At 40.7% G+C, this 21,364-nt stretch overlaps 1 protein-coding gene across 1 annotated transcript; it reads right to left on the bottom strand.

The window, feature by feature from the left end:
- Positions 1–12,704: 12,704 nt before the first annotated feature.
- sox32 (SRY-box transcription factor 32) lies at positions 12,705–13,779 on the bottom strand (the record flags this gene model as incomplete). The annotated part of the gene is made up of 2 exons (XM_079463086.1): positions 12,705–13,327; positions 13,464–13,779. 2 exons carry the CDS (start codon positions 13,777–13,779, stop codon positions 12,705–12,707), a joined length of 939 nt encoding a protein of 312 aa, XP_079319212.1.
- Between the last annotated feature and the right edge of the window lie 7,585 nt (positions 13,780–21,364).

The raw sequence follows: 21,364 nt of genomic DNA on the forward strand, positions 1-21,364 counted from the left end.
GGAAATGTTTTCGTTTATTTATGTAGGCTATAGCTTGTTTGGTTATGTCCAAATAACCTTCCATTTGAGAACATTTTAAAACAAAAATCTGCAATCCAAGTTTTGCCAGATATTTAACCTTCATTTACAATCACGTTTATAATTGAATGACATTGATGCTTAAATACTTTCCTTTTTTTAATCCTAATGTTTGCGGCACATGTGAGATAAATGCAGTGCATTCTGTAGGATTAATATCCCTCCTGTTGATATGGGAGCATTTGCAAACAGTAGTAGTGAAGGATTGTCACACGCTGATAAAGACAGAGGTGTCAGGAGGATAATGTCACATTGAATACAGTGAATAAAGTCAAGTGTGCTCGCAAGTTCTCATAGACATATAAGAGAAATGACTCTTAGCAAATCTACGTGACACTTGAGCTCTGTAACATCATTTCTTTAAGGTTTCGGCCTTTAACGGATAGTTCACCTGAAAAATAATAATTCTGTCACCCTCATAACTTTCAAATCCTGTATGTGACTCTTTCTTCTGTGGAACACAAAAGAAGATATTCTGAGAAATGTCTCAGTGGTTTTTTTTGGGTTGAGATTTGTAAATGTGATCTAGGGATCTTGGATTCTCAGCGAAACATTGACTTTCTTCATGGAATTTATTATTTGTGAAATATGTATGCATGTACATTTGTTTTGAGAACTAATGGGCCCTCACTACCCATGTGCCCTGTTACGTGAACAATTGGGAACTAAACCAAAAACCACATCCTATTTTCTGCTGATCTTAATTAGAATTTGTACGCAAGTACGATTCAGAATGACATTGTCTTTTTTTCAGTTTTCTGAATATTTCTGAGAGAACGCAAACCCGGCCCCTGTACCATAACTTCACCCCACCCCACCGTACACACTCACCACCCTGCATGCATTGTCCCATCGTTCTGGCACGAAGTTAATGCCTTGCAAACCGGCACTGTAATACTGTCATCATCTATTTTACTACCGAAGAACCAACGGAGCGGACTGGCGTGTGTGCACGGGCGCAGAGTGCAAACACATATACAGCTTCCGTTTGAGTCATGTAAAGTCCCCCGGCTCTCAGGAGCCAATCCTATTGTGTAATTCCCCAGAAAGGCTCGCCTGGCGACAGTATGTGTGTGTATTCACGAGTGTGTGTGGATCTGTCTGTGTGGGTGTGTGTGTCTGAAGTCGGACAGTGTGTGCCGCTGCGCCAAGGACAGGAAGCAGTTTGCGGGGGACAGGAAATGCAGGCCGAAGCAGTAGCCTAGATAAGAGCGAGAGACCTCTCCCACACACAACACATACACAAACCTCACCCCATCCCAGACTCCCCCAGGCCTGACTGGTGCCTCGCATACATCCCTACAAAAGTCACAAACGCCTAAAGTGACCCGCAAGACCTTAAAGGTTCAATCGGAGAAAGTGTCATTGACAAATATTTATAAACCTTTTGTTCTTTCCACAAAGTGAAATTCATGAGGCATTACCTCTTGTTGACCTTGATTCTGACGGGAAGTTTTACTGTACATGTAGACATCATGAACCTCTGCCTTTCTGCACCTATAGACTAGATTAGATCTTAAACTGTGTTCCAAGTTACAGACTGCTGTTAATTCATAATGAATGTTATGGTTTATATTATATATGGTTGTATTGACTGATGGATGTGTGGTCTGTCTGCGGTCAGGGTTGAAAACTTCTGCCATGTTTAAGCACATTCATATTCAAACATCTAAACGCTTCAAGGGATGTCGATGCATTTTTAAATTGTGTTTTGTGTAAATGCATTATACTGTATAATGTATTTATGCATGTTTGTGTGTTGTGATTGTGGTTTTATGTCTGCGGCAGAGTTTTTACATTTGCTTTCATATACGTATGCTTCAGATTTAAGTCAACTTGAGAGATAGATTCTGCTTCTAAATGCTTGCTTTTTTCATAAACTTGATTTTTTAACACTGGCCCCTAAAGTGATGTTTATATATTTATTAGATATGCACCAATATTACATTTTTCAACCAATTCCTGATTATTTCGATTGATATCTGCCGATGCAGATACCCATATTAGGGTGGTTAAAGTAACTTGCATTAACTAAATTTGAACTTTCTGATATTCAGAATATCAAACTGGTGATGTTTCATAACATTTTCTAAATACAGAGCACAAATTCATTGCATTTTCTTGTCCTCTTTTAATTGACAGGATCTATCGGCCCGATCATCGGCTGTTTCTAAACTTTCGGCCAATAGTGTGAAAAAATACTTTTATTGACCAGTACAGATTATTGGCATTTTGGATGATTCTTCTCTTTTCATAAATTATATTACTTTAAGTATTATTTATAGATTTGTACAGTATATTATATGTAGACAGTCTCTCTCTCTCTCTCTCTCTCTCTCTCTCTCTCTCTCTCTCTCTCTCTCTCTCTCTCTCTCTCTCTCTCTCTCTCTCTCTCTCTCTCTCTGTCTCTCTCTCTCTGTCTCTCTCTGTCTCTGTCTCTCTCTGTCTCTCTCTGTCTCTCTCTGTCTCTGTCTCTGTCTCTCTCTCTCTGTCTCTGTCTCTCTCTCTCTCTCTCTCTCTCTCTCTCTCTCTCTCTCTCTCTCTCTCTCTCTCTCTCTCTCACTCTCTCTAAAATATTTAAATCACAAAACATGGATACAAGGTTTGGAAAGGACAAGAGTGATATATTGAATTTAATGTTATATTAAATGACACTAATGCAATGACATTTAAACTGTTTTTTTATTTTGCTTTTAGTGTCATACGTGTATTGAGCCTATTGCAAGTTTACAGTATTTACTGTGTAAAGTTTTTTCACCTTCTACTTTTAACAAAATAATTATGCTTAAATAAGAGGTTCTTTTGAAGTTTGTTGGATAGGCTGGCTAGTGATAGAGACATATTTCCTCATGAAAATCAAAGAGCTTTTAATGTCCCATCTTGACCCTTTTCTTGCCCCCACCCCTGTACACACAAGCACATAGACACACACACGCACAGACACACACACACACGCACAGACACACACACGCACAGACACACATGCACATGCACACACAAACACTGACAGACACACACACGCACAGACACACACACGCACAGACACACATGCACATGCACATGCACACACAAACACTGACAGACACACACACGCACAGACACACACACGCACAGACACACATGCACATGCACACACAAACACCGACAGACACACGCACAGACACAAACACAGACACAGACACGCACAGACGCACACAGACACACTCACGCACACACACAAGAACAGACAGACACACACATACACGCACAGACGCACACAGAAACACACACAGACACACGCACAGACGCACACAGACACACTCACGCACACAAGAACACACACACACACACACACACACGCACAGGCGCACACAGAAACAGACACACGCACAGACACACACATGCACACACAAACACCGACAGACACACGCACAGACACAAACACAGACACGCACAGACGCACACAGACACACTCACGCACACACACAAGAACAGACAGACACACACATACACGCACAGACGCACACAGAAACACACACAGACACATGCACAGACGCACACAGACACACTCACGCACACAAGAACACACACACACACGCACAGGCGCACACAGAAACACACACAGACACACGCACAGACACACACATGCACACACAAACACCGACAGACACACGCACAGACACAAACACAGACACAGACACGCACAGACGCACACAGACACACTCACGCACACACACAAGAACAGACAGACACACACACACACACGCACAGACGCACACAGAAACACACACAGACACACACACAGACGCACACAGACAGACACACACATGCACACACAAACACAGACAGACACACGCACAGACACAGACACAGACACGCACAGACGCATACAGACACACACAGTCACACACGCACAGACGCACACACACACGCACACAGACAGACACACACATGCGCACACAAACACAGAAAGAGACACACGCACAGACACAAACAAAGACACATACACGCACAGACGCATACAGACACACTCACGCACACAAGCACAGACAGACAGACACACACAGACACACACGCACAGACGCACACACACACGCACACAGACAGACACACACATGCACACACAAACACAGACAGACACACGCACAGACACAAACAAAGACACATACACGCACAGACGCATACAGACACACTCACGCACACAAGCACAGACAGACAGACACACACAGACACACACGCACAGACGCACACACACACGCACACAGACAGACACACACATGCACACACAAACACAGACAGACACACGCACAGACACAAACACAGACACATACACGCACAGACGCATACAGACACACTCACGCACACAAGAACAGACAGACAGACACACACAGACACACACGCACAGACGCACACACACACGCACACAGACAGACACACACATGCACACACAAACACAGACAGACACACGCACAGACACAAACAAAGACACATACACGCACAGACGCATACAGACACACTCACGCACACAAGAACAGACAGACAGACACACACACGCACAGACGCACCCACACACGCACACAGACAGACACACACATGCACACACAAACACAGACAGACACACGCACAGACACAAACACAGACACATACACGCACAGACGCATACAGACACACTCACGCACACAAGCACAGACAGACAGACACACACACACACACGCACAGACGCACACACACACAGACAGACACACACATGCACACACAAACACAGACAGACACACGCACAGACACAAACACAGACACGCACAGACACATACAGACACACTCACGCACACAAGCACAGACAGACAGACACACACAGACAGACACACTCACGCACACAAGCACAGACAGACAGACACACACAGACACACACGCACAGACGCACACACACACGCACACAGACAGACACACACATGCGCACACAAACACAGAAAGAGACACACGCACAGACACAAACAAAGACACATACACGCACAGACGCATACAGACACACTCACGCACACAAGCACAGACAGACAGACACACACAGACACACACGCACAGACGCACACACACACGCACACAGACAGACACACACATGCACACACAAACACAGACAGACACACGCACAGACACAAACAAAGACACATACACGCACAGACGCATACAGACACACTCACGCACACAAGCACAGACAGACAGACACACACAGACACACACGCACAGACGCACACACACACGCACACAGACAGACACACACATGCACACACAAACACAGACAGACACACGCACAGACACAAACACAGACACATACACGCACAGACGCATACAGACACACTCACGCACACAAGAACAGACAGACAGACACACACAGACACACACGCACAGACGCACACACACACGCACACAGACAGACACACACATGCACACACAAACACAGACAGACACACGCACAGACACAAACAAAGACACATACACGCACAGACGCATACAGACACACTCACGCACACAAGAACAGACAGACAGACACACACAGACACACACACGCACAGACGCACCCACACACGCACACAGACAGACACACACATGCACACACAAACACAGACAGACACACGCACAGACACAAACACAGACACATACACGCACAGACGCATACAGACACACTCACGCACACAAGCACAGACAGACAGACACACACACACACACGCACAGACGCACACACAGACAGACACACACATGCACACACAAACACAGACAGACACACGCACAGACACAAACACAGACACAGACACGCACAGACGCATACAGACACACTCACGCACACAAGCACAGACAGACAGACACACACAGACAGACACACTCACGCACACACACACAGACAGACAGACACACACACACACGCACACACGCACAGACGCACACACACACGCACACAGACAGACACACACATGCACACACAAACACAGACAGACACACGCACAGACACAAACAAAGACACATACACGCACAGACGCATACAGACACACTCACGCACACAAGCACAGACAGACACATGCACAGACGCACACAGAAACACACACAAGCACAGACAGACAGACACACACAGACACACACACGCAAAGACGCACACACACACACAGACAGACACACACATGCACACACAAACACAGACAGACACACGCACAGACACAAACAAAGACACATACACGCACAGACGCATACAGACACACGCACGCACACAAGCACAGACAGACACATGCACAGACGCACACAGAAACACACACGCACACAGACAGACAGACACACACACACACAGACAGACATGCACACACACGCACACAGACAGACAGACACACACACACACAGACAGACATGCACACACACGCACACACGCCAGACACACACAGACAGACAGACAGACAGACACATACTGTGACACTGATTATTGGAAACGTTAATCATTTTTATGAGCATTTGTGTAAAGACTGGTGGATTAGTGGACATCCTGTAACGACGAGGGAAAATGATGTGTGTGAGAGAGAGAAGCTGGGACATGAATGCAGACAGAAGAAATCGGGGAGAGAAAAGTGAGAGTGATATATTGTGTTTTAACTGCCCCATTGTTCTCTTGCACACAGATATGATGACCCGTGACCTCTGACCCGAGTTTGGCTCCTGTGAAAAAATGTCAGCGTTGGATATTTTAGGTCTCTGAACGCGCACACGCTCAAACACACAGATATCAAAGAGTGAATATTGACTTGGACATTATTGAGTGGACTGCTTTGATTCGCTGATAGACGCGTTTGAGGAAGAGTTAATCATCTTCTGTTGGTGTGTACGAGCGTGTGTGTTCAACACCGTGTGTATCGATCACTCACACATCTGTGTGTGTCATGTGTGACATATGACCGGTCCGGGTGTTAACAAACGAAAGGACAACGTTACACACACATACACACAATCATGTTAATCGATATTCAGGGTATATAGTTAAACTCTGTCTGTGGCATGTGGCTGTCGATAATTATAACACATTTGCCTCATAGACTCGCTTTTTTGTGGTAATCAACAGCATGCAGCAGATATTGTTTATAAATCTTTAGGTCAACATGAGACATGTTAGCAGATTGCAAAAGTGAAATAACAAAGAATGATTGGCTATTTAGGAAAGATTTACAATGTACATTTAAAGAAAGATTACGAAGATTTTATTGGATTCATGTAAAGTGAGGAATCAGGCACAATAAGACAAAGAAAAACATGTATCAAGACTGTAAATATTGTATTTGTACTTTATGAAAATTCCTTTAAGATACCACACCCCAGACGTGATGAAAACGTGCAAAATAGTTTATACTTTTATCCTCTAAAATGACTGAGATCTGAGATTTTCCTGTCATGCACCTCACTCGATTCATCCACCTGCTACGATTAAACCTTGAGAATCACTCTAATGGTCAGATGGAGAAGATTGTTATTTATTTCTCGCAGTTGTAGTTTAATAGAGGAAATGTATTCAGTGTGTGTGTTGTGTGTGTGTTCTCACCTGCATGATTTTGTAAGAACTTCCATATGGCTTGAGGTTCATCACTCTTGTATGTGACTGATGTCACAGACACTGTAGTATCAGTGAGATGAGGGTGTGAATATATTTCATGCAAATGTCATATTATATTATATTATAATTAAATTCTTTCATTACATCGGACTGATAGTCTGGGTTTTGAGCTCTTAAGATTTGCTACGCACACTCACACACACGACTTCTGTTGTTTGTTAACACCGTGAATATCTTCACCCAAACTCTAACAGAGAAGTTTATATTTTCTGTACATTTATGCTTTATATTATAGCTTTTTTACAAATGAGGCGGTCCCCACAGGTTTTGTCTCCAAAATATATTGTAAATGTAATTAAGTAGACCCCCCACACACACGTACAAACTCTCTCTCTCTCTCACACACACACAGATAATGAGAAGTGATTTCACACTTTAGTCCCTTGTCTTAACTTCCCTTGACTGGGTCAGCTGAACAGCTTCCTCTTCTGATCACTGCAGAGATAAACTGCCTGTCATTCAAACACACATGCACTCACTTTAGGTGTCTATACGTTATGGGGACTTTCCATAGACCTATTATACTGAAATCTGTTAATTTATTGGTGATTATATTTAATAGATTGATATTTAATAGATCATACAAATAAATATTAATTATATATTAATTATAAGTATTTTTTTTTATTTATCAGCTGAATATTTTCAGAGAAGCCCAAGACATGCCCCCTAGCCCCCCCCCAACCCGGCCCTATATATTTTTTTGATTAATCGCATCCAGAATAAAAGTCTGTGTTCACATAATATATGTCAGTGTACTCTGCATACTAACTTTGTGTTTATAAACACATACTAATGCATATATTTAATAAAAAATATGTTATTTAGATTATTGGTCAATTTAAATAATTCATCTAAACATTTTATTAAATATATATATATATAGATTTATGTGTATGTTTTTGTATTTATAAATACACAGACACACATCATGTCAACACTTTTTTGTATCTTAGAGCATTGTGTTAACATGTGCACATTTGTGGGTTTGATTTTAGGGGATTGCAGATACCTATGTATAAATGTATAGGATAATGCTATGTAAGTCCCTTTGGATAAAGGTGTCTGCTAAATGTAAATGTACTGTATGTGTGTCGTGTACGTATTTGTATGTATTCTGTTTTTAATATGTATGTGTACTGTATGTACTGTACAGGTCCTGAGGTCTGTACTCAGTGGGATTTGAAGGTTCTGGCTCAGCACCATCTTAAATAGACCTTATCCCCACTGCAGGCCTTTATCAGATGGCCTTGTGGCCTTACAATAACACAAGCGCTATCAGGCGAGCGCAGGCGTTATCTGGCATCCCTGCTCTATAACAACAATAAATACACTGCGTCCAAGCTCAGACTTCTCCAGACGTTCCCCCGGCAAGCCCACACGCAACAGTCCAGCTACTCTTATTTCAGACTTCACGTTCAAACGTAAAACTAAACCCGTCTGACTTGAACAGTGTGATAATATATATGCAGGACTTCTTAGTTAGAAGGAGATCGCTTAGTGAAGAAGAAACATACGGATGAATGCAAAAATATAGATGCTGTGTTTGTGCCAAAGAGTACTCATGGCAAGTCTACACCTGAAATATCAGATACACTTAAAAGTGAGATCAAAATGCTTTCTTTACGTACACAGTGTTTGTTACAGTAAACAGAGGCAATACATTTGGATGGCGCATTAAATGCATCGTATCAGATGAAAGAAACCACATGCTGCTCTTCCTAGAGGCACATCCTAATTCTCAGATGTTGTTTTTTCATAGCTCATGAGATTTGAGCTATTTGAGCAGTGTTTTGTTTAAATATCAACGTAGTTCCAGATCCTTCTCCTAAAAAACAAAGAGTATGTAGGTTTTAGAGGTAAAATAATCTAGATTTGGGTCTATGTGATGAGAAATGTGTGAGTTTATTTTGAGATCTTTAATTATATTGGCTTTTGGTTGTAGACTTGAAAGATCTGAGCTCAGTTTGAGACATTGTTGGAAACTCCTCATTTGTGGGATTTCTGAGACGCAGATGAGACTCAAGCGAAAGTTTCCATTTGCTTAACTAGTGTGTAAGAAATAAGAAACACAGTTTACTTTAATTGATGAATTTGTTTTTGCTGCGAATGCGATATCGAGCATTGTGAATTGTCGATTGTGTGGTGATATTCCAAGAAGACATGGAGTTAAAGGGAAGCTGTGGCTCAGGGGAAGTGGCCAGGGGCTTTACATCCTCTTCTAACACAAGTCTATGGATGGATGCTAACAGACCACACAAAGTGTTTTTCAAAATGGATTTGCAGTTTTTGAGGTTATAATCTTGGTCCGTGTTAATCTCTATTAAACAACCCACGTGCAACACGGTTTCCAGATTCACACATCACAGGTGAATAAAGCTTACTGAAAAATCCTCTATACCCAAATGAATCCGCCCAGGCTTTGTGTGCCCTGTTTATCAGTCATATAGGTCAAATAACTGAGAACGGTTTTTATTTTCTAAATACATTCATTTGGTTTAATATTGACTTTAAAATGCTGTTATCAATCATTCCTCATGACTTTCTATCTTCTGCAGAACAAAAGAAGATATTTTGAATAACCGAACAACATTGGACACCGGTTTTGGACACAATCCATGAATTGCTTTTGCTGTTCTAGATTTATGGAAGGACGTTTCCAACTAAGGACATCCCATTCAAAGTGTGAGCACACACATGAAACGCACTTAAGTTCGCCGTGGGCTGGAGTGAAGACCATTTTATTTCCTGGATGACAATTCAACTCAGACCAAAGACATTGTATGTAAATCATCCGCTTGACCTCTCATTAAGTCTCAGGTCATTAAGAGTATAAAAATACCAGAGATCAAAGAAACACATACTACCCATACACCCCCCCCCCCCACACACACACAGGTTTGTTTTGGTCTTCGTGGGGACCTGCCATAGACTTCTTTTGTTCTATCCTCTACCTTTGAACCTCACAGAAAACTTTATGCATTTTTACAAAGTCCAATAAGTTTACTAATCAGGTGAGTCTCAGGATTTATTGACTGAATAAGAACGAACGATTTTATTAAAGATAACTATGACTAACCCAAAAAGTGTTTTTGTATGAATGATATCTTCTAAATGACTCTCATATATTACCCTTTTTTCCTTTCACACCGCTGTCTATTCTTCATCTCTTCCTCTGGGTCTCTATTTGATGACCTGCCAGCGTGAGTCCAGGTTGTGACTCCGCTCGCGACTTCCCGTCTCAGTTCCTCTTTCCAACATCTGCGAAAATTCTTTGAAGCGTTCTGTATATTCCACTTAGCCTCTCCACCTTTATCACATCGTTTTTAAATGGTCTGAAACATTCTTGGGATTTTTCCTCCTGGAGCACTCGGGGTTAAACGTGTTGCTGACAACACTACAGTAAATTCATCTGAAATGGGTTTGTTGTATTGTTTGAGTTAAGGGAGGAAAGTCCCATGTGTTGGAATTTAGTTTTAGTAAATATTTAAGGAATGTGAGACGCAATGACAAATTAGAATATTAAAATCAATATCACACATTGCTTAGTTTCTTAGTCGTACAATAAACACACCGTAACGTTTTTTTATAAGAAATCTCTAATCGTACAGAACGAAATGCGAAAGTAAATCACAGATGAGATCTCTTTGATATCTCAATTAATTCTCCTATACACATCAATGAGTTTAGACGGACGGCCAGTCGACTCTTTGCTTAATTCTCATCTGGGATGTCAGAAATCTCACTAATGTCTTCATTGGTTTCACAGGAGATGTCAACAATGTGTCAAACTGAGCTCAGATTTGTCTCGTCTGCAATCAAAAGACAATATTATTGAAGATCTCAATATAAACTCTTTCTCATTTCTCATCACATTTACCCAAATCCAGATTATTTGACCTCTACAATCTACATTACACTTCCATACCCTTCATGTGTTTCAACAATTTTCTCATTCAAACTATTTCAGGAGATATATCTGAAACTAAGCAGATATTTAAATGAACAAAGAGCTCCATTAGATCTCTACGGCTATGAAAGAGCAACTTCTGAGCAACAACATTTTCCTCTGGATTGATTTACGGAGTATTTCCCAATATATGTTGTGAAAATCTAGAAATAAATGGACACATTCAAATTTGTTAGATAGATGTTTTTTATCTTAAACATTCAGTGTCTGTACAGCTCATTTTCTATGATCCGCTAAGTATAACACAATAGAGAATGATTGAGAATGATTGAGTTTATGGGTTTCAGACTCATTGACTCAGTGGCTGTTGTTGCAGGTGATTTGGGGCTTTGAGCGGGTGGGTTTGTTGGTAGAAAGATTTGCACCACTTTACAAAACTAACAGATTAAGATTTGTCCACTAAATGACTCCAGATTATGTAGTTAACTTTGTACTTTTTGTGGGTTTTTGTGTTCTGTTGCTTTGTTTAATTTTCATCCGTTTTTAGGACACAACACCTTGTTATAGAAAGCATGAGAGAAAGTTTATGTCTGTCATCATTGAACATGTTATGTTATGTCATAATTCTTTATAACATTTTAAATGTATGACATGTTGGGATTATAACACCTAGTCCTATTAAGCGAGTCTTAGTTTTGGGGACATTTTCTAGATTTAACCCAATGCTGGGTTGTCCATATTTTACCCAACCATGGGTTGAAAATAATAATTTGCATCATTGCATCTTTGATTTGTAAACATTAATAAGAAGCAAACGCGTGTATTTCATCGAAAGTATTTACAGATATTTTATTTATAAAAATTCCAATGGCATTTTCATAACAAGCAAATATATTTAAATATACATATCAAATTAAACAATGACCGTTCTGTATGCATGTCACCAACTTTGACATCACATATAATAATAAATACTGTTTTCATACATTCAACATTCACTGTCTTACAGTAAGAAATAATTTCAATGGCAGCAGCAAAACTAACTCTCCAGTCTTTGGTTTGACCATTTAGTGTCTGAATAGAAGCAGTTTGTGTTTATGGTTACTTGTGTTCCTCGGGCCGTACTGGATTGAGGTACTGATCAAATTCACTGCGATCGAGCTGGTCCAGCATGTCCGTTCTCACCTGTTCCAGGTAGAACTCCAAAGAAGGTCCGCCCATACAAAGTACACACGTGCACGCCTCTGTTCCCCGCCATTCGTGGAGGTCCGTTCCTCTCTGCTGCATGGAATTCTGGGAATACCGCAGTGACTCTGAGTATGCAGATGGAAGTGGATGTACTGAAGATGAATTCAGGAAAGCCGGTCCACCATTGAACATCTCATCCCCGCTTGACAGCACAGTTTGCTGGAACACTGGAGGGTGGCCGGTGAACCCAAAACCTCCATGTGGGAGATTATAGGAGTTGAATTGATTGTATGGGTGCGGTTGACTGGGCGGTTGCTGTGGGGCTTGACCTCGGAACATGTAGCTGAGGTGAAAGGTGCTGTTCGGAGATGTGCAGGTCTCTCTCGGGGGTGTCTTGCTGCCACGTTTGTTGCACTTTCGTCGCCGGGGCCTGTATTTGTAGTTGGGGTGGTCGATGGTGTGCTGGATTCTCAGCCTTTCTGCTTCTTGCATGTAGGGGCGCTTCTCTGCGAGAGACATGGCCTTCCATGTTTTACCTGTAAAGTGAACCAAAAAAAGCTTTTAGTTTATGAAACAGTATGTTATTGTGAAGCTTTTTTACACACATTTGGTATTCAAGCAAACTACTCATTTTAACATTTAGATGCACATGAAGGAGTTTTTTGCACTTACCGAGTATTTTACTGAGGTCTGTGTTTTCCAGGTCAGGATTCAGCTGCGCAAGGCGTCTGCGTTCCTCTTTGGTCCAGATGATAAACGCGTTCAGTGGGCGTCTCACCCGGGTTTCCACGGTCACTTTCGCCTCCGGGCTTGAGCAGCTGGATTCAGAGCCAACAGACACCGGGCTGGATGGACCCAACACGGGTACATGAGACGCGGTGCGCGGCTCGATCCGGTCAGGCGGCGCGTAATGGCACGGCTGGCACTCCAACATCATCGTTGTCGTGGGGCCCATTTCGGGTTCGGGGAGCATTCGGTCGAGATACATGCTGATGTGGTTCCTGGTTCTTTGAGGATTTCGCCGTTGGTCTGTCCATGAGATCAAGTGGGGCTTTAAAAGGGTCGCGGACCAATGGGGTCGCGGAGGAGTGGATTAAAGGTGTGAAGCGCAAGAAGTTTCACCTAACAGATAACGCCGATGTCCCACGAGAGGTTTTAAAGACATATTTAATAACGTTATTAGATTAATCAGGAGATATGTTGAATGAAGAAGTCGGTGGTATCGAGCACTGTGCGTAAATATTTATAATAGGGCCTAATTCAGCATCATGAACTGGAATCCTTCAACTATAAAAATTAATTCTGTGAAAGCTATAATACAATACGTTATTATAATACGATTCGTGTTTAATTGAATTGGGTAAAAAGCAACATTCAAATTGACGTTTCCCAAACCGTTTGCATTCATTTGCAGTCACTAAAACACAATACTTAAATTATTAAATCTCAATCAGTTCTGTGACCCTTTGACTTCACAGGCCATGTTCAGCATCAGACTCTACAAATTAGCGAATAATATAGGAGTCACTTCAATGGAATGGAAGTCATTCTTATATCTTAAAGACATGCCTGAGATGTCTTATTCATTATTACTAAGGGAATATAGGAAATAAAAATAAAGACGTCTTCTCTCCTGATGCAATAGAAAAACATTTTAGCTCCCCATTAAACATTTCAGTCAAAAGTCCTTAAATACAAAGAAATTATATTAAAAACGTCGGACAGGACCGTTTAGGAAGCATATATTTTGATTAGCAATCAAGTTTAAATAACTATTTAGGATATTTATTTCGCAATCTCTTTGATACTGTACATTAAAATCTAAATAAATGTGATAGAAATGAATCAAACTGCGGTGCTTTCTCACACAATACTTTAGTATAATTATAGATACATATACCAAATCTATAGTGTTTTCAACCCTACCACAGTAAAGCATGCCACACTATTTACAAAAGTTTCTGTAATTTAGTCGTAAAGGGTCCACATGCAGGTCGCGCGCAGACAGGCAGCATCGCCATGCAGGCGCAGATGTGATGCACCTGTTGCTGCTGTTGTGTAGTGAGAGACTCTGCCCTCGGGCATCCATTCAGTCCGCTATGGCAGCCATAATAGAATGATGAAAAGCTTTGACACCTTGATTAAACACAGACTCGTCTGATCAGAAATCAGACGCTTAATTCAATGACTGCAGTGAGTGATCAAGGTTTAGATTTTATCTGACGGTCTGGCCCGCGTCTACAGCAGTGAAACCTGCGGCCGGCCCTTTGACAAAGGTAAGACGAGCGTCCGTTAATCGATACGATTTAGGAATAATGCATGTTAGACAGTCTAATGATACTGAGGATAATCGAATTGAAGCGAGGAGCGTCTTGTTTTATCATTTGGCCTCACGTGACTCGGGCATGATTGAGTATTTGTTAATTGGAGACTAATTCGATCTCCGAAAGATAGAGATGATGACGATGATGAAATGCTGTTGAACTTTAAAAATCTTGGAGGGTTGATAAGACTCATCCAGATAACAGCACGATAAAATAAAAATGACCTAACTGTACCTCGGTTTTAGAACAGACGGAAAATTGATGCATACAAATACATAAAGAATATGACACACTTTGATGGCAACGCGTATTTAAATGCCCACGCGTTGATATTTAAACGTTAAATTTTTTCTTGATTTGTTTTCCCAAAAGACACCACCTGTAAATAATACAATTATAATCTTTCATTGAAAACTTTTCTGCAAACTTGTCAAAATGCATTACAAAAATAAAAAGTTAATCCTAAAGTAACTCCTTACGTTCCCTCGTATAAATGTACGATGGTTTTATTATGGTAAAAAGTGTAGTTCATAAACACACATTTCGCCACATTGAACGAATGCAAATAATACTGCATTTATAAACGAAATATCGACTTAATATGCCATGTTTACTGTCGTAAACCCGTGGTTGAACTTTCCTTTTCAAGATGGGAATACACTTCACAGGAGCAGAATTTACATCCGAATGGCACCTTAGCAATAAACATGCGTCTTTGTGCAGTAATGCATGTTTACACTAATAAATGATTCGCTTTTCTTCTTGTTCACACTCTGTTAGAATTAAAGGATCGAATCCACATCCGCGCGTGAGAGATGCGCGCGCTGCTGTTAACAGTGTTAATGGGTTTAATTCATTAAAGCTCAGCGTGAATACAATAATGTTAGTTTCGGTTTTTGTCCTTCCTAAATCTTTCGACTTGAGAAATCTCGATTTAAGTCTGATGCTTTAAAAGAGCATTACAACACCTGCATATAAAATCCCTTACACGAATGTGTAATGGTTTTACTACACTAAGCATTTTCTTTGTGTTTAACCACAGTTTTACCATATCTTTGTTATAATAACCATAGTTTAACCAGGGTATTTGTTGTTGAAATTGGTTATTCCTGTCACGTTTGCCATACTAAAACCATGGTTAATTTTCCTAAGGCCTATTCAAACTTTTTTATATGACTGTTATTGTGAGTTTTTATAACATCTAGGGTCACTTTCTCACTTATCAATATTTTTATGACAAAACAAAAGTCACGGTTAACTTCTAAACAATAGTGCGTGTGCAAGTTATTGATAAATATTGCATCGCATGCTGAAATACATGATGATCCACTCCTCTGAACTCTTGGTTGTATGTGTGTTCATGTGATAATCTGTACGTAATTCAATGGGCTTTGTACTGTGTCAATGGGGATTGTCCTAAACACAATGTTCCATTGTATCGGTCAGCAGGCATATATGAGACGGGACGCTTCAGGGCCAGTATAGGCAAGACTTTCTGAAGAACCCACATCCAGAGAGGTGAACGCTTCTCTCCGTCTGGAATTACAAAACCTGTCTGGATCTAGCAGCTGATACTCTGGATCAAACTGTGAACTTTGGGAATTTCATCTATGTTAGGCTTAAATACCTGCTTTGGACCAAAGGTACACATTTGGATGGGGATTGTGTAGTTTGTATTGTGCTGTATTGAGTGCCATGAAGAGGAAGAAGAGTTTGATGCTTTTGTTACAAAATGCCGAACATGATAAAATATTCTCAGAGAGACGCTGAGACCTGACTTAGAAGTCCCTTTAGAAATTAATTCGTGATTCCAGCATCATCCATACAGTGGTGTCTGAAGGACGACAGTAAATGACTATTGATGTAGTATTGTATGGGCTCAGCAGGCAGTGGAATCGGCAAACATGCAGCATTCAATTCGCCTGGTTTCTCTATCTCTCCTCTTCGACACGGCTTGTGTTCTCTGTCAGTCTGTCAAATGACCAAGTGTGTAAGAAGATACACACAAGTGTAAATGTATGGCCTCACGCCCCCTTCTCAAACAGAGGTCTGGTCAGCAAACACTCAAACGCACACATGGCGGCGCACACAGTGGATTACAAGACCCCTGCGGGTGCCGCGCTTACAGAGGCCTCATTAGTGAAACACAGTGACACCCCGCCTCTTAAAGAAGATAACACAGAAACGCCGCATGACTGGCCGCTTATTTATACATTACGAATATCATACACGTACATTTCTCAACGAATGACAGAGAGACTTTTTACTACTCTGAAGTTGCTCTTTCATGAAGAGTTCTCAGCTGATGCATCGATCAGATGTTTCTCCTAAAATTGCTCATTTGTCGAAATGCATGAATTTGGGTAAATGTGATGAGATGTCTCTAATGGAGACGTTTATGAGGTTTCTGACTCTTTCCCTCAGGAGAAATATCTGAGACGCAGATGAGACCTTCAACGCGTTCTCCGTTTAATGTCATTGATGGCTGGGAGAAATCATGGGAATGTCAAAGAGATCTCATCCGTGATTTTTCTCTTCCCAGACCGGGAGGAGAGGCATATGTGTGAGAGAGACAGAGATGTATTGAGTGGTAATGTTGGATTGTATTCTGCGGTCAGCGTGTGTGATAAGACTGTTATCAGTCAGCTCATTGTTCACCTCTCAGTTAACTGTGATCAACTACTGTATGCCACAGCAGGCCACTGCACTGTATTCCGCTCTTATCCTAACACACACACACCTCACATACACATTTGTTATAGGTCTGACGTTTCTTTTTTCGGCTGAATATAAAATACCTTTGGCTGAAATCTGCTCTTAAACTTGTATTCTGTTTAAATCAACAAGTTTTCCTTTTCCCCAGCTCCCAAAATATTTTGCTAACATTGCCATTATGAAATCTTAAATCTTTATACCAATGGTCTTAGAATTTTTTGTCAATGACATGTAATGTCCATAAAATGTTTTTCATATACAGAGCGTACCTTTTTGGTGACTTTGAGACAAATTTAAGAGGGTCATTGGCACTCTGCACAATATAAAGCACTGACTTATTTACACTAAAATTTTTGGGATGTAAATGAACTTAGGCTGTTGTTTTAACCCATTGTTGGGTCAAATATAACCATATTCTACCATATTTGTCTACATTTGACCTACATTGATTAATATGTTGCATATTGTTACAAAACAATGTTGCATTGGGAGTTTTTAATTTTGAATGTGTTATTTCATGTCACGCTCGATAAATTATCAAAAGAATCATCTTGTCATTCTAAAAGTTGCCGTTTCAAAACAACACCTTTTCTGTTTCACTGTAAAATGGAAAAGTCTGTATTTTAAAGGGACGGTCCAAAAATGTCCAATTCTGTCATCATTTACTCCGTCCAGCACAGCCAGAAACCTGGGAGTGGTAATCGATGATCGGCTTAACCTCACAAGTCATGTTGCCAGCATCACCCGGTCCTGTAGATTCATCCTCTACAACATTAGGAAAATTAGACCTTTCCTATCGGAGCACTCTACGCAAGTCCTAGTCCAGGCTCTTGTTCTGTCCAAACTGGATTATTGCAATGCGCTTCTGGCTGGACTTCCTGCTTGCACAATCAAACCTCTCCAGATGATCCAGAATGCGGCGGCAAGAGTGGTCTTCAATGAACCGAAGAGAGCGCATGTAACTCCGCTCTTCATCAGGTTACACTGGCTCCCTGTTGCCGCCCGCATAAAGTTCAAAGCTTTGCTCCTGGCCTACAAGACCAACACAGGATCTGCACCATCGTATCTCCACTCGCTAATGCAGATCTATGTTCCTGCCAGATCACTGCGGTCTGCAAAGGAACAACGACTAGTGGTACCATCCCAAAAAGGAAAAAAGTCACTCTCCCGTACCTTCTCTGGATCTGTTCCACATTGGTGGAATGATCTACCAGCTGCTACAAGATCAGCAGACTCGGTTGCCATCTTTAAAAAACGCCTTAAAACGCATCTCTTCCGTCATCACGTCGCTGATTGATTTTTCCTAATTCTTTTCCCTTTCCTTCTTTATAAAAAAATAATAATAATATTACTAACCTCACTATTCTTAGCTTTTTATACTGGGCTAGGCTTTAATGGACTAGTTTGATGCACTTATGTATTTTGTTGCCTATGTTGTTATAATTGCTTCCAATGTTTCCTCGTCTGTAAGTCGCTTTGGATAAAAGCGTCTGCTAAATGACTAAATGTAAATGTAAATGTAAATTTACTCAACCTCAGGTTTCTCCAAACACATTTCTGCTCAACACAAAAGAAGATATTTGGAAGAATGTCAGTATGAGATCTGTTACTGACGTTTTTCAAAATATCTTTGTTTTTAGAAATGTATGGAACAACCTGAGGATGAGTATATAATGACATTTTCATTTTGGGGTGAATAATAATTTTAAGTACACTTGAGAAACGTAATAGGTGTCATGTTTCCGTGTTTTTATCACAACATGCAGCCTATCTGAAGAAGTGGTTGTTTAAAAGCAAATCTAAAGTCAAATGCACCCTTCAAATTAAATACAAATATTCAGTTGTTGCATTTTGTTATCGACAAACATTTTCACTACATTTACATTTGTCAGATGCTTTCATCCAAAGCTTTTATCCAAACATAGGTCATTTTTGGGTACATTAATCAGACAGTGTGTTGATTTATGTTTTTTAAAAGATAATTAAACATGATTGAAAACGATTAAAAGTTGAGAAAAAAACTTTATGCTTTGCAACCGTTTTTGGTTCTATGTGGGACCTTCATTTCTCAGGTCTATTCCTCAGGTCAGCATTGAGATTTGAAGCTTTCTTACACTTTTTCGCTCACTCTCACACACACACAGACGCAATAGGACATTTAAGCTCATATTGAGCGAGATATATTCAGCCGTGCTTTCTGCTGCTTTGAAGATAAGCGCTGGTGTTCACTCATAAACACTGATTGTGAGCTCGCTTTCCTGAGGTTTTCATTTATTTAGAATATAACGCTGAAAGGATTCGTGGTGCTTTTCCTGTCCCGTCCTGGCCATGTAAATATCTCCTCGGAGTGGGTTTATTATTGGCGACAGGAACATGCTTCATCATAGGCCGTGCGGACCCACCCGCTCACAACCCCTGCACCCTCAACAAAGGCCTGGAAAAAACGAGCAAATACATTTCTCATCTTGTGTGACTTCATAGTTGGGTTACTTTATAGTCAATCTCTCTTTTGAAAAAAACAATACAACTTCTAATGGTTTACATTACAATGTAAATGTTATAAAGCATCAGCTGTTTACCAATAAAAACCATTATAAAATGTAGTCTGTAGTGTGTTTTGGGTCTCACTCCAATAAGATGGCGTTGGTTCCCATACACCATTCCACCAACCCAAAGCAATACCAGCAGAGACGCATAGAGATTCCTTAACACCAATACAATTCCCATTATAACCATTAAATCCAGTAGACTTTCTGGGATGGTTTACGTAAACTCTGCAATTTTCCATGCACACCATGAGGCATCATAAAAGTAAATCTCTCCATCAGAAAAGGTACTGTAAGGAGGGGAGCTGCAGTTAGTAAAACACACATGTGCTTCCTTTGATAATGTCAGCAACAGCAGACTTCATGACAATGCGGCAGCTATATTTAGTCACCGGCCGAGTAAATAAGAAAAAGCAATAAATAAAGAATAAATGTAACTCTGAGATTATGATGTTGAACGCGATAACATGAAACTTTTCATTGAGCACATTGACACTTTCTAAAGCAAAACTCCGTAGGCCAAGTAAAACAATTGTTGTGGTGTACATGCAAGGGCCAAAGGTATTGTCAATTTAAGTGTCCTTTATACTTTATTCCAAGTTATTATTTAATATGTATTAAAGGTTTGTATGTATGTTATAGTTGTGCTTAGAATGTGAAGCTCAGCTTTTATTGGAGGAACACAAAGCTTATAAAGTCAAGAGACAGGTGAAGAGGTCGACGAAAGAAAATAAATATAAACAATAAACTCAATGTTTGCTTTATGACTTCTGAGCTTTCTGTGTTTGCATGTCAGAGTTAAAGCCACCTTCCCTGTTACCATTTTTGGACAAACTCCTTTTCAAATAAGCACCTTAACCAAGTTTAGTGTTTTCTCATCATACCTGAGGGTGTATATTGTACCAATATGCCCTCGGAACATACAAAAAGGGGAAGTGATCAAGCAGTGAACTGCAAACTTGGCCAAATGTTTGTCCTTAAATAAAAA

This window comes from Barbatula barbatula, assembly GCF_947034865.1.
Source record: "Barbatula barbatula genome assembly, chromosome: 1".
In the NCBI taxonomy this organism is placed as follows: Eukaryota; Metazoa; Chordata; class Actinopteri; order Cypriniformes; family Nemacheilidae; genus Barbatula; species Barbatula barbatula.